At 43.8% G+C, this 14,149-nt stretch overlaps 1 protein-coding gene across 1 annotated transcript in view; it reads right to left on the bottom strand.

Annotated features, from left to right (window-relative positions):
• Window positions 1-210: 210 nt before the first annotated feature.
• The window catches only part of LOC124803290 (hemicentin-1-like), a 112,630-nt gene continuing 98,691 nt past the window's right edge, over window positions 211-14,149 (bottom strand). The window contains exons 5-6 of the mRNA XM_047264473.1: window positions 3,176-3,395; window positions 211-236 (exon numbers count right to left, since the gene is read on the bottom strand). Coding sequence (XP_047120429.1) covers window positions 211-236; window positions 3,176-3,395 — 246 coding nt within the window. The remainder of the gene's footprint in view (window positions 237-3,175; window positions 3,396-14,149) is intronic.

Here is a 14,149-nt window from a genome sequence, read left to right as displayed (position 1 = left end):
CAACTTTAATGAAGGCAACAAAGTTAGGATTGAAGTACCTGCCCTGGAAATTTTACAATTCATATCCTCTAGCAAATCGACTATCACATGGTTAAGAAGGCAGAAGTTTCATTATCTGAACTGGAGAAAATTTCCAACAGGTGAAGAGGACCTACAGAAGAATGGAAGAAGATGACGAAAAGGACAAGTATTTTGTCATATTTCAAATTTTCAGTACTTAGGCTCCTTCTCAGGAACTGAAAGGAATGAGAGGCTGAAACATTCTGGGCTGATGTATAGGGCCTACAGTCACATCACATTATTTTATAAAGACTTATTATGATAATTATTTATTTGTAGATATCAGTGGCATTTATGATGACAGCTTTGCCTTACTTTCCAGCATTCAAAATTGGAAGTTCCACAAAACCGTTTTTTTTTTATTTTATATCTTTCCAGTTCTTCGTATCTTGTGAGATATGTGCATTGCGCTACTACTCCAAAAGACCAAAATAATATCTCTAGTATATGACTTGTAATGTGTACCCATTTAAGGAAGTAATTTTGTTTGATGCTTCTGTACTATATGAATCTCTGCACACTTAGTTATAACCTCGCAAATAATTATAAATACCTGTGTAAAACTTCAAAACTGTACCATTTAAACTGTCACCTCAGCTGAACACCGAAGAAAATGATCCAGTGTCGGTTACAGCTTCGAGAGAATCGTCTTTCTCACTGCTTGGGGCATTAGTGTCACCCCATCTGTAAGGCTGTAACGGCTGTCACACACAGTTGTAAAACTACGGTAGGCTACTGTAGACTATCGCAAATAAGCGTAAACTACAGTAGCTTTCCTATGAGCCATGACCTTTTAATATTGTTCCCGTGTTACCTGTGCGCTAGGTGTGTTGCATACCTACTGGGCTTTAGCTGGCATTGATCGCTTTGTTTACACATGAAGTCAGTGTCTTACTAGATTCCTCTAGAAACCAGAATTGGTGAACCGCCTAGAAACTGAATGAGGATATACAAAGGGCTGAGTAATCTATGAAGCCTCTTGTCTGCTGCTTGAAAATAAACAGTATTTACAGCAAATTTGAAACTGTCAATGTTTAGTTCGGGTTTTATCAAAAAATTGTTGATTCGTAACGTGAAACAGAGGGATGGTGTAGCGAAAATAAAGTAAAAATAATATAGGGTTACCATACAGCGCTAGAAAAAGCAAATTCCTCAAAAAAAAGTATCAAATATTGCTTCAATACTTCGTCGAGCTTATATAAAACATGGTTCTGTCATTAATAAACAGGTATCGGATTTATCAATAATAACAGGAAACTCTTGCTATGGATCATGATGAAGAACGTTCTACTGAGTACAAAATAATGAAAATAATTATATAGGTTTTTTTGTTTGTGTATGTAAAATGTATTTGCATGAAAAGTAACTGCTTTGGTTACATAAAGGCCCAGATGTTACGCGATCAACTAATTTTTATTATTTATAAAATGCAATTTATATTCTGTAACGTTATAAGATACACAATGGACTAACACTGAGTGATGTAAGGTTCTAATTATGTGCAAAACAAGCACAAAAAAAACAAAAAAACGAGAAGTCGTCGGCTCTCATTTCCTGTCTTACACATTCATTTATATTTCTTTCCCTATCAGTGCTACCAGTACTACCAGTAATCGTAACATTTGCTATGTCATTTCACTACTGACCATTAAAATTGCTACACCAAGAAGAAATGCAGACGATAAACGGGTATTCATTGGAGAAATATATTATACTAAAACTGACATGTGATTACATTTTCACGCAATTTGGGTGCATAGCTCCTGAGAAATCAGTACCCAGAACAACCACCTCTGGCCGTAATAACGGCCTTAATACGCCTGGGCATTGAGTCAAACAGACCTTGGATGGCGTGTACAGGTACAGCTGTCCATGCAGCTTCAACACGATACCACAGTTCATCAAGAGTAGTGACTGGCGTATTGTGACGAGCCAGTTGCTCGGCCACCTTTGACCAGACGTTTTCAATTGGTGAGAGATCTGGAGAAAGTGCTGGCCAGGGCAGCAGTCGAACATTTTCTGTATCCAAAAAGGCCCGTACAGGACCTGCAACATGCGGTCGTGCATTACCCTGCTGAAATGTAGGGTTTCGCAGGGATCGAATGAAGGTAGAGCCACGGGTCGTAACACATCTGAAATGTCCACTTTTCAAAGAGCCGTCAATGCGAACAAGAGGTGACCGAGACATGTAACCAATGGCACCCCATACCATTACGCCGGGTGATACACCAGTACGGCGATGACGAATACACGCTTCCAATGTGCGTTCACCGCGATGTCGCCAAACACGGATGCGACCATCATGATGCTGTAAACAGAACCTAGATTAATCCGAAAAAATGACGTTTTGCCATTCGTGCACCCAGGTTTGTCGTTGAGTACACCATCACAGGCGCTCCTGTCTATGATGCAGCGTCAAGGGTAACCGCAGCCATGGTCTTCGAGCTGATAGTCCACGCTGCTGCAAACGTCGTCGAACTGGTTGATGTCTTGCAAACGTCCCCATCTGTTGACTCAGGGATGGAGACGTGATTGCACGATCCGTTACAGCCATGCGGATAAGATGCCTGTCATCTCGACTGCTGGTGATACGAGGCCGTTGGGATCCAGCACGGCATTTCGTATTACCCTCCTGAACCCACCGATTCCATATTCTGATAACAGTCATTGGATCTCGACCAACGGGAGCAGCACTGTCGCGATACGACAAACCGCAATCGCGATAGGCTACAATCCGATCTTTATCAAAGTCGGAAACGTGATGGTACGCATTTCTGCTCCTTACACGAGGTATCACAACAACGTTTTACCAGGTAACGCCGGTCAAGTGCTGTTTGTGTATGAGAAATCGGTTGGAAACTTTCCTCATGTCAGCACGTTGTAGGTGTCGCCACCAGCACCAACCTTGTGTGAATGCTCTGAGAAGCTTATCATTTGCATATCACAGCATCTTCTTCCTGTCGGTTAAATTTCGCGTCTGTAGCACGTCATCTTCGTGGTGTAGCAATTTTAATGGCCAGTAGTATATGCGTCGTACCAAAACCAGTGAACCGTAGTTTTGGTAGGGCGCAGCTCTACTGTCACAGCAGTGAAGGTCGCGACCGCCGGCGGTTACCTTGCGAGATGAAGAGGTGCACGGTATCTGGATCTGCGCCTGGTGCACCACAGGTGTAGCTGCCGGCGTGCGTGACGTCCGCCCTGGAAATCAGCAGCCGCGAGTGCGGTCTGGCGCCGTCGGCGTCCGTCGCCACAGACATTCCCTTGGATGCGGCGTCGTCTGCGACCACCGTGCGATCGTTATGCTTCCAGAAGGTAAACTGCGCTACCAGAGGACCCTGAGCAAAGCAAGCAGCACGACAGCTGTTCACTTAATAGATTGAAGCAGAGCAGCCGGCCGGAGTGGCCGAGCGGTTCTAGGCACTACAGTCTGGAACCGCGCGACCGCTACGGTCGCAGGTTCGAATCCTGTCTCGGGCATAGATCTGTGTGATGTCCTTAGGTTATTTAGGTTTAAGTAGTTCTAAGTTGTAGGGGACTGATGACCTCAGAAGTTAAGTCCCATAGTGCTCAGAGCCATTTGAACCATTTTTTGAAGCAGAGCAGAGACAGGTATTACTGCATGCAAAGGGCATCAACCAATGTGACTGACTATGCGTGAAATGTACACAAGACACTTTTTAATTTTCTGCTAACAGTGTGGCATTTATTCAATGAGTTTAAAAAACCACTCGAAACAACAAAAAAGACTGTAATTATTTATTTATGGATAACCGGTATCGGTCAAGCGACGTCCTTCAGATTCTAGAGTCTAGAGCAAGAGCCTTCGGAATATCAGACCAGCTGTGTGGCTGGATTGAAGAGTTTTTAGCAAACAGAACACAGCATGCTGTTCTCAATGGAGAGACGTCTACAGACGTTAAAGTAATCTCTGGCGTGCTACAGGGGAGTGTTATGCAACCACTGCTTTTCAAAAAAATGTTCATATGTGTGTGAAATCTTATGGGACTTAACTGCTAAGGTCATCAGTCCCTAAGCTTACACACTACTTAACCTAAATTATCCTAAAGACAAACACACACACCCATGCCCGAGGGAGGGCTCGAACCTCTGCCGGGACCAGCCGCACAGTCCATGACTACAGTGCCTTAGACCGCTTGGCTAATACCACGCGGCCCATTGCTTTTCACAATATATATAAATGACCTAGTAGATAGTGTCCAAAGTTCCATGCAGCTTTTCGCGGATGATGCTGTAGTATACAGAGAAGTTGCAGCATTAGAAAATTGCAGCGAAATGCGTGAAGATCTGCAGCGGATAGGCACTTACTGCAGGGGTTGGCAACTGACCCTTAACATAGACAAATGTAATGTATTGCGAATACATAGGAAGAAGGATACTTTATTGTATGGTTATATGATAGCGGAACAAACACTGGTAGCAGTTACCTCTGTAAAGTATCTGGGAGTATGTGTACAGAACGATTTGAAGTGGAATGACCATATAAAATTAATTGTTGGTAAGGCGGGTGCCAGGTTGAGATTCATTGGGAGAGTCCTTAGAAAATGTAGTCCGTCAACAAAGGAGGTGGCTTACAAAACACTCATTCGACCTATACTTGAGTATTGCTCATCAGTGTGGGATCCGTACCAGATCGGTTTGACGGAGGAGACAGAGAAGATCCAAAGAAGAGCGGCGCGTTTCGTCACAGGGTTATTTGGTAACCGTGATAGCGTTACGGAGATGTTTAGCAAACTCTAGTGGCAGACTCTGCAAGAGAGGCGCTCTGTATCGCGGTGTAGCTTGCTGTCCAGGTTTCGAGAGGGTGCGTTTCTGGATGAGGTATCGAATATATTGCTTCCCCCTACTTATACCTCCCGAGGAGATCACGAACGTAAAAATAGAGAGATTCGAGCGCGCACAGAGGCTTTCCGGCAGTCGTTCTTCCCGCGAACCATACGCGACTGGAACAGGAAAGGGAGGTAATGACAGTGGCACGTAAAGTGCCCTCCGCCACACACCGTTGGGTGGCTTGCGGAGAATAAATGCAGATGTAGATGTAAGACACATACTGTCTGACAAAAATGTGAAGGCATGATCGGATATCAAATTGACTTTGTACACAAACATACCACTGATGTATATGTAAATGATTAGAGTTGACTGTGGCAGGTAGAACAGACACCAGAACCGTTTAGTGCTGTTCATGTTTACTCTCGTTACCACGCCTAGTAGGGTTATAAGGGGCCTGAACAGTGTCAGATGCTGAGTGATCATGGTTAAGGCCATGGAGATACCGCATTGTTGTGGGAGAGAGCGTTACCAGCACCTAAAACGGTGTGAAAGGAGTCTCCACTTGAATGTGTAATGGTACATTAATTACTTAACCATTACGGCACCTCACCTCAACCTCTGGATACCAGCAATATTCTACTGTTTTTCTGTAAAATAGTTAACATATTTCTATGACAACATTCAGATTTGGTTTAATTAACGTAGAGGTACTTCGATACACCGATATGTATGTATTGCAATGATATTATTCTCATGTGTATTCTTTCTTTTGTCACTATGATCATTGACATACTTCTAACTCTGATTTTTGGGCGTGCAAGCGGTTATTAGAGAGTCAAGCTTTGGTCGTCATGTTAAAAAGACGCAAATTGTAGTCAGTTTATGAAACGTGAACTTTAACAGCGAGGAAGATATTTTCAAGTATGTTGTATATTGTGAAGTGCGGTTTTGGAACGAGTTACATGATATTGCAACAAAAGTAATAAAAAAGAAGAGTAACTTAAATTCGGAGTGCTGATTACTTTTTTACATCACCATTGTCCTAACGTGCAAAAAGTTTAATCTTCAAGAATGGTTTATGGAACACATCTATAAAACTTTTGAATATCGCAGAATAACACCTAGGCCTCTTTGCATCCGAGCTTGGAATCATCACTACCTAGATTTTCTACGATTGAGCCATGACTTCACAACGAGACCAGTGTGGGAAACACGGAAAGATGAGTGCCTAGTTTATCCATTATTTCAAGAAATGACTTAATTAACTGTGCTCTAATGACACCTGCCGCTTAATATAACTTTGTTGTTGCCCGAAAATGCAATATTTAGCAGCGTGAGCAACACTACAATCATAATTAATTTTTGACCTTTGTTGTGGTAGGGTTGTTAGAACTGGCAGATCACTTTATGCAGCATCCTGATTTGTGTGGCATTTGGATGTGACAGAAGCCCTGCATGGGAATATGAGGTCGGAGATACTCGTTGTCAAGGTTCCTGTCAACCATGCATGACCACCACAAGGGAGGACAGCCATATTATTCATCAAGCAATTGTAGACCCTTCCCATCTGCATATGCCACCCGAGAATGAGTAATAGACTCCCTGCAACACTCTGTGTCATTGCAGAGACTAGTAGCAGTCAGACTAGGGAATTACAATCCCATGTGTAGGCTGGAGTTAACACCACAACACGAACTGTTGCATTTGGAGTGGTGCCATGACAGGAAGCATGAACTGCTGATGAGTAGTGTCGTGTTCTGTTCAGTGATGAACTGCAGTTCTACGCTGCCTAGCATGAACATCGTTGGTGAATATGGCAGCGACCTGCGGAGAGGTCGCATTTTTGCAACGTTTTGGAGTGTCACAATGGTATTACTCCTGACGTCACGGTGCGGGAATCCATCGGGTATGACTTCAGGTCATTGCTGGTAGTGACTGAGGGATCTGTAATGGCACAACACAAACATCTTGCGTCCTCATGTGTTACCTCTCATGTGGTGACATACACATGGCACATGTCTCTATGAACTGTTTGTGTGATGTTGAGGTACTCCAATGGCTAGCAATATCTCCATAACTGCCCCCGATAAAATGTATGTGGAGCAAGCTCGCACTTCAACTCTGATCAGTACCAATATCCAGGATAAGAAAGGAGGAGTTACAACAACTGTGGTCCAGCTTCCATCAGGAGAGAATACAAAGGCCTATGACACTCTTCCCATCCGAATCAGTGCATGCGGTTACACCGGAGGGGCTGGAACTTCATAGTGATAAGAGGGCTCATACCTATCAAGTTCTTTGCAAATTTGACTCGATTTTTTATCACTAAAATAACATCAGATACCCTTCCAAGCCGTGAAATATCATTTAGGTTTCTACACCTCTTCTGAGGGCTTCATTCTTTTGTTAGGCAGTGTCTTAAAAATGTCTGAGAAATAGTGCACGTCAAAATAATTAAGCTGCACTATTGTACGTAGCAGATAGTTATGCATACCGTTTGATTGGGCTAAACCCTTAAATCTTGGAAGTATAGCAGTGTTTCCAGTGCAGTACTGGAGGCAAAGAGAAAAGAAATACGTTACATCATCTGTCACCTCAAAGTTTCATCTAGCACGCTGTTGCAATATGTTTTGATACCTTGGTAAAGAACTGGAAGACAATACAGAAAACATTTTTTTGCCGCAATGAAATGAAATCATCGTATGGCATTTACTGGTCGGAATATCCCTTTCGGAGTTCTGCCGCCGTATTGCACGTCTTTTAAGTTGATGCCACTTCGACGACTTGCGTGTCAATGATGATGAAGGACACAGAACACCCAGTCCTCAAGCCGGAATCGAACCCGGGCCCCCTTGCGTGGTATGCGATAACGCTACCGCTGCGCTACGGAGGCGGACTTCTTAGCAATGTGCAGTTCAACACGAGCACGGAGGCACGGCTGAAACTGAAAGGTGCTTTGTGGTTACTAAAACCTACGCACGATGCTGAAGCAGACAATAATGTTTTGTCGGACCACATGACCTTTTTATTGTTAACTTCAGCTAACATATATGCAGTGCTGAAGGAGGGTAAAATACACTGACAGAAACAAAATCGCAACACCAAGGAGGAGCTGCGACACAGAAACGAAAATAGGCAGGCGTTTTTCTACATTTGAAAGATGATGTCTATTCCGATTTCACGCCAATCGCATAAGAGTGGCGCTAGTAGAGCTACTATGTGAATGCAAATCGGGTTTACTTTAAATAAGCTGTAACGGTTACCTTCGAGACTGGACATGTTGAGCTGATGCTAGTCGAGAATGCCTTTTAGGCGATAAAGACGCCATTATCAACACCTCACTAAGTTTGAACGAGGTCGTGTAATACGGCTACAGGAAGCTGGATGTTCCTCTTTGAACGGGGTCGTGTAATACAGCTACAGGAAGCTGAATGTTCCTTCTGCGATATTGCAGAAAGACATGGCAGGAATGTAGGCGCTGTACATGATTGCTGGCAGCGGTGGTCATGAGAATATACGGTTGCAAGAAGACTTGACACCTGACGGCCACGAGGCGCAAGCGAGAGGAAAGACCATCGTGTTTGGCGTGCGGCTCTGTCGCATCGTACTATATCTGCAGCAACAATCTGAGCGGCAGTTGGCACCACAGTGACACAATGTACTGTTTCAAATAGTTTACTGCAAGGACTGTTCCGAGCCCTGCGCCCTGCAGCATGCATTCCGCTGACCCCAAACTATCGCCATCTTCGACTTCAGTGGTCTGAAGTGGGAGCTCACTGGAGAGCGTATGGAGGTCTGATGTAAGGTTTGATGAAAGCTGGTTCTGCCTCGGTGCCAGTGATGGCCGTGAGTTGGTTAGAAGGAGGCCACTTGAGAGCCTGCAACCAACCTGTGTGCGTGTTAGGCACACTGGACCTACACCTCGAGTTGTGATCTGGGGCGCGAATTTGTAAGATAGCAGGAGCACTCTCGCGGTTATGCCATGCACCCAGACTGCAAATCTGTACGTCAGTCTGATGATTCGACCTGTTGTGCTGCCATTCATGAACACCATTCCAGGGTGTGTTTCCCGAAAGCAAAACACTTGTCCACTTGCCGCTGTGTAACCCAACATGCTCTACAGAGAGTCGATATGTGGCTTTGGCCTGCTCGATCACCAGACCGTCTCCTATCTACGACAGGGGACATCATCTGACGACAACTCTAGCGTCATTCACAATCAGCATTAACCGTCCCTGTATTGACCGACCAAATGCAACAGTCATGAAACTCCATTCGATGAACCCACTTCCGGTACCTGTACAACACAATGCATGCACGGTTGCATGCTTGCGTTCAACATTTTGGCTGTTACACCGGTTATTAATGTACCAACATTTCCGATTTGCAGTGGCTTATCTCTCGCTTACAAAATGGTTCAAATGGCTCTGAGCACTATGGGACTTAACATCTATGGTCATCAGTTCCCTATCTCTCGCTTACATTAATCTGTGATCTTGCAATATTAATCACTTAAATATGTTCCCTAACAAATGTATTCCCGAAATGTCATTACCTTACATAATTACTTTTTGATGTTGTGTTTTCTGCAAAAGACTCATCAGTTATAAAACCTGCCGTGAAACGTAGGAAAGAGTTTACCTGCAGAATGATACACGCAGTAACAAGCCCTCATGATCCCCAGTGTAAAGAGGACGACTTCTTACTTCAAATAAGGAAAATCAAGCAACTGACTGTGTACCAGCACACTGCAATTTTCTTCAGCTTGATTCGGAAACTATTGCAGCAAATCTAGTGGGATTTCGAGCTAGTGTTGCTTTCCTTTTGAAAGGTTGTCTCGGGGCTACTGATGATCGCCTGTCTCTATCGAGATGAGAGCGAGGACTGCACGCTAAGCAACCTTTGTGTACTTTAGCATCCAGATTTTCAACTGTAACAGAAACGTCAGCTGTGGCAGAATGCAAGTGACCTGATCTTAGTTGGTTCAAATGGCTCTGACCACTATGGTTCTTAATGTCTGAGGTCATCAGTCCCCTACAACTTAGAACTACTTAAACCTAACTAACCTAAGGACATCACATACATCCATGCCCGAGGCAGGATTCGAACCTGCGGCCATAGCAGTCGCGCGGTTCCAGACTGGAGCGCCTAGTACCTCTTGGTCACAGCGGCCGGCCGCGCATGGATGTGTGTGATGTCCTTAGGTTAGTTAGGTTTAAGTTGTTCTAAGTTCTAGAGGACTGATGACCTCAGATGTTAAGTCCCATAGTGCTCAGAGCCATTTGAACCACAGCGGCCGGCGATCTTAGTTGGATTCACACAAGACTCCGAAAGAAACTGACTACAATGCAAATAGAAAACTGGTCTCAGTGTAATGGAATCTCAGATACAATTCGTATCGAACAGATACACAAGATCCCCACCCACTAAAAAAAAGTACCTTCCTTTCATCAGATGAGGACTCGATGAAACATCCAGCTGTACGTTGTAAACTAAGTCAATATCTTGGTGAATTTATTTGACATATCAAGCGATCTTTCTGTTCAAGATCTGAGGAAGTGCTATTTTCTTTTGTTTGCAGCAATTACGTCTTTTAGTACAAGTGTAAAAATGTTGCCTGGAATAAAGGAAAAAACCTATTAAATAACATTTCTGGATTTGAAATAATTACATTACACAATAATAGTAGATCTAAATTTTGAGCTTGAAATATCGAATATTAACTCCAGAAATAATTTTTCCTTATGGTGCTACACGTTCTCAGTCCGTCCAATTGTACGATTTAAACCGATTATTAAACGGTTTAAAACCAACTAATTATTTTAAAACAGTGTTACTAGCCCTTTTAAACCACCGAAGGGTCTGTAGCTACGTGGCTGTTTCGTTGACATGTTGTCGACATTCGCCAATCACCAGCAACATTCCAGTGTACTCGTTGGATGTGTACACCATGTTTATTCCATGTCAGTATCCGTGGCTGACGAACCTTGTTAGTCTGTGCATTCCAATCTCCGTTGTGTATGGTAGTGTTAGCGGTGCATTCAGCAATCTAACCGAACACGACTGCAAACAGCGCATAGAGAAGACACGAGCTGATTAACGTCTCGTCCACATGTCGTTTTGAGGGCACATTAAATTGCGCATTCAGGCAATGGGCAGTCGTTTGAACAACTCACTTAACCTTGCTGTTCTGTTCGGGTCCATATGGCCTGAAATGGTTATAAATTTCGTTCCTAATTAATTAAACACCCAGGTAACTGTGTGACAGTTGGTGAATATTTGAAAATGCATGATCAGTACGTCTATAAAAGTATTTTAAGTAGTTTGGTAAAGACCGTAAGAGTTACATATGCAACGTTCGGGTCATTATGAACAGACACAAATATTACTCTAACGTCAAATATATTTTAGTTTTTTTGTTATACTTTATGGCTTTTGGTAATAATGTTTTTTATCGTTGCAACTTAATCTCAACAATCAACAAAACCTCGATATTTACAACAATGTACTTGTTTCTTGTTTTTTTTCCAGGAAATTGTCTAGCATTTCTCAATTATTTGAATCTGTAGTGTTTCTGCTCAGTGTGAACTGCGACACTGTGCCAATCAGATCATTGACTACTGTTGAGCTGGAAGGGATAGTAAATTCCTCAACAGATGAAGGAACAGTTTCCTAGCCTGAAGATGACGGAAGTAATGCCTCTGAAAGGAAGTGTTCTGATGACAGTGACGTCAGTCCACAGCCTGTACAAAATAGCGAACAGTGGTTTGTTTCTATAATGGGCAGTCAAATGAAACCAAGCAATCGGAAAAAAATAAGTAAACTGTTTATTATACCAAAAGTAATTGCCATAACTGTTAATAAATTTATGCAACTGTGAGACGAAATGGTAATTGCCTTGAAGAAAAAAATGTTTGCGGTCGCCTACAGATAAATAACTACGCCCAGGCGTGCACCTCTTCCAAAGCAATTCGTTAGTCACGAATGTCCTCCTTCAGAAATCCGAAAATATGGAAATAACATATAGGGAGAGGGGGACTGTATGGAGGATGTTTAAGGGATTCCCTGCGAATCTTTTGCGGCGACCTCACACTTTCTGTTGCAGTATAACGTTCACACACGTCACGCTGCCAAGGTTGATTCAACTACGCTGCAAAAGTTTCGCTGGGAAGCCATTATGCCCATCTAGTCTCGATCTCCCCCTGAGTCAGCCTCAAGTTCTCGGCTGATACACAGTCCCAGAGCGGCAAGTTACGTGTTTATCTTTCCCTGCGTTTTCCTCGTTGCATATTTCTTAAATTTCATGTTTTTTTTCTGTTTAAGAAGTTTAATCTCGCGTTTTGTATGTGTAAATTCAGGCAGTCCGTAGCACAGTTTTCATTCCTTCTGAATCGCCACCTACGTAGCTCACTAAGGTATCAGCGTCCATTGCAGACACATCAGGAGGGCAGCAAGTTACATACCTAGGTTTCTATCTGCCTTTATAGTTTACTCCTTCACTTACTCTTGCTAGGATGGGTAGGATGTGTGCGTACTGTGTGCAGACGGAGGAGGAGCTGGCCGCAGTTCGCAAACAGCTGACTGTACTTTTGACTACGGTCAATCATCTTCAGGCTGCTTCCTTGGTGTGTAGCGGTGGCGGAGAATCTGGCGCATTGCATAGGATAGCCCAAGTGTCACTTGTTTCGCTCGCGGGCTCTGCTGTCAAGACATCTCCTAGTGTTCCTCACGCGACTGATTTGCCCTCACAGCAAGGTGAGTGGTGGGTGCTAATGCAATCGCATCCCTCTAGGCGGAGGGCCAATGTAGAGGCTGGCTGTCTGGCCTCGCCTATTCACCCTGTGAGTGAACGGTTGGCCGTTCCTTCAGAAGGGTCCAAGAAGCACTCGTATATACGGGTTTGCTAGTTATCTGGAGTTTCAACGTCAGGCGCATTATGGAGCTCCAGCGTTCAGGGCACTCAGTACGTCTGCTGTGGGGCCTCATCCGAGATGTTGAGGCGGTATTGCCTGCGACTGTCCAGTATGCAGGGCAATCTTCTACAAGTTGTGGCTTACGTCGGCACCAGCAATGCCTGTCACACGGGTTTGCCACCCTCATCAGTTCATACCGGTGGGTCGGACGGGGTGGCCGAGCGGTTCTAGGCGCTACAGTCTGGAATCGCATGACCGCTGCGGTCGTAGATTCGAATCCTGCCTCGGGCATGGATCTGTGTGATGTCCTTAGGTTAGTTAGGTTTAAGTAATTCTAAGTCCTAGGGGGCTGATGACCTCAAATATTAAGTCCCATAGTGCTCAGAGCCATTTGAACCATACCGGTGGCTGGCGGAGGTAGTGGGTGAATGCCGCTGGCCTTCCACACAGGGTGCAAGTAGAGGTCGCAATGCGCAGCATTGTTCGCAGAGTTGATCAGGATCGTTTGGTTTGGAGCTGAGTGAAGGGTCTCAACCAAAGACTTCGTCGACTCTGCGGCAGTCTTGGCTGCAGATTTCTAGACCTGCACTATCGGGTTCGGAATTAAGGGAGTCCTACAAATTCCGCAAAATAAAGAAAGTCTAGAAATCTGCAGCCAATAGCGTCGCAGAGTCGACAAAACTCTTGGTTGAGACCCTCCTCTCAGCTCCAAACCAAAGAACCCTGATCAGCTCTGCGAACAATGGTGAAAATTGCGACCTCTTCTCGCAACCTAAGGCGGTCGTTTGAGATATTCTTACAACACTCGCAGTCGGTATGCAGAAAGGGAAGTCGGAGACTGGCCAAATTTGGTGAGTGAATTACCGACTTATTTGTAACCGAGTTCCCGAATTTACTGTCCCCTAGGAAAGTACTCGCGCCTACATTATCCTCAGAAAAGAGAGCTAGCTAAAAACTGAAGTGGAGATCTCTGAGATATTTAGCGAGTCATAAAATGGACATTGGAAAGACAGATTAGACGCTATAGCGTCATTCAATCAGGTACCTGATATTTATTAAAAGAAATAGCCCGTTTCTCTACATAATCAAGTGCTATGGTTCTGAAAGCCATTGTCACATCCTCAAATTACAAAATCAAACTAATTATTTCATGGTTAGGGTTCTCATTTTTTAATTTGTTCAAATTAATCTTGATTTGCCTGCCAATAAAAGGGGCAATCTCATTTTACTCATGCGTCATTGAGTGTCGATTAATATATTTCTTATTTAAATTGTTGAACCTTTACTCTTCTCCACGCTTTTTATATTTTTTTCAAACAGCAAAGTTTGACTATAGAAACATGAAGTAAATTTCACTGATCGGACTACTGAAAACATCTGAAATT

The sequence above is a fragment of the Schistocerca piceifrons genome, chromosome 6, assembly GCF_021461385.2.
Source record: "Schistocerca piceifrons isolate TAMUIC-IGC-003096 chromosome 6, iqSchPice1.1, whole genome shotgun sequence".
NCBI lineage: Eukaryota > Metazoa > Arthropoda > Insecta > Orthoptera > Acrididae > Schistocerca > Schistocerca piceifrons.
This window is presented reverse-complemented; position numbering and strand designations above follow the sequence as displayed.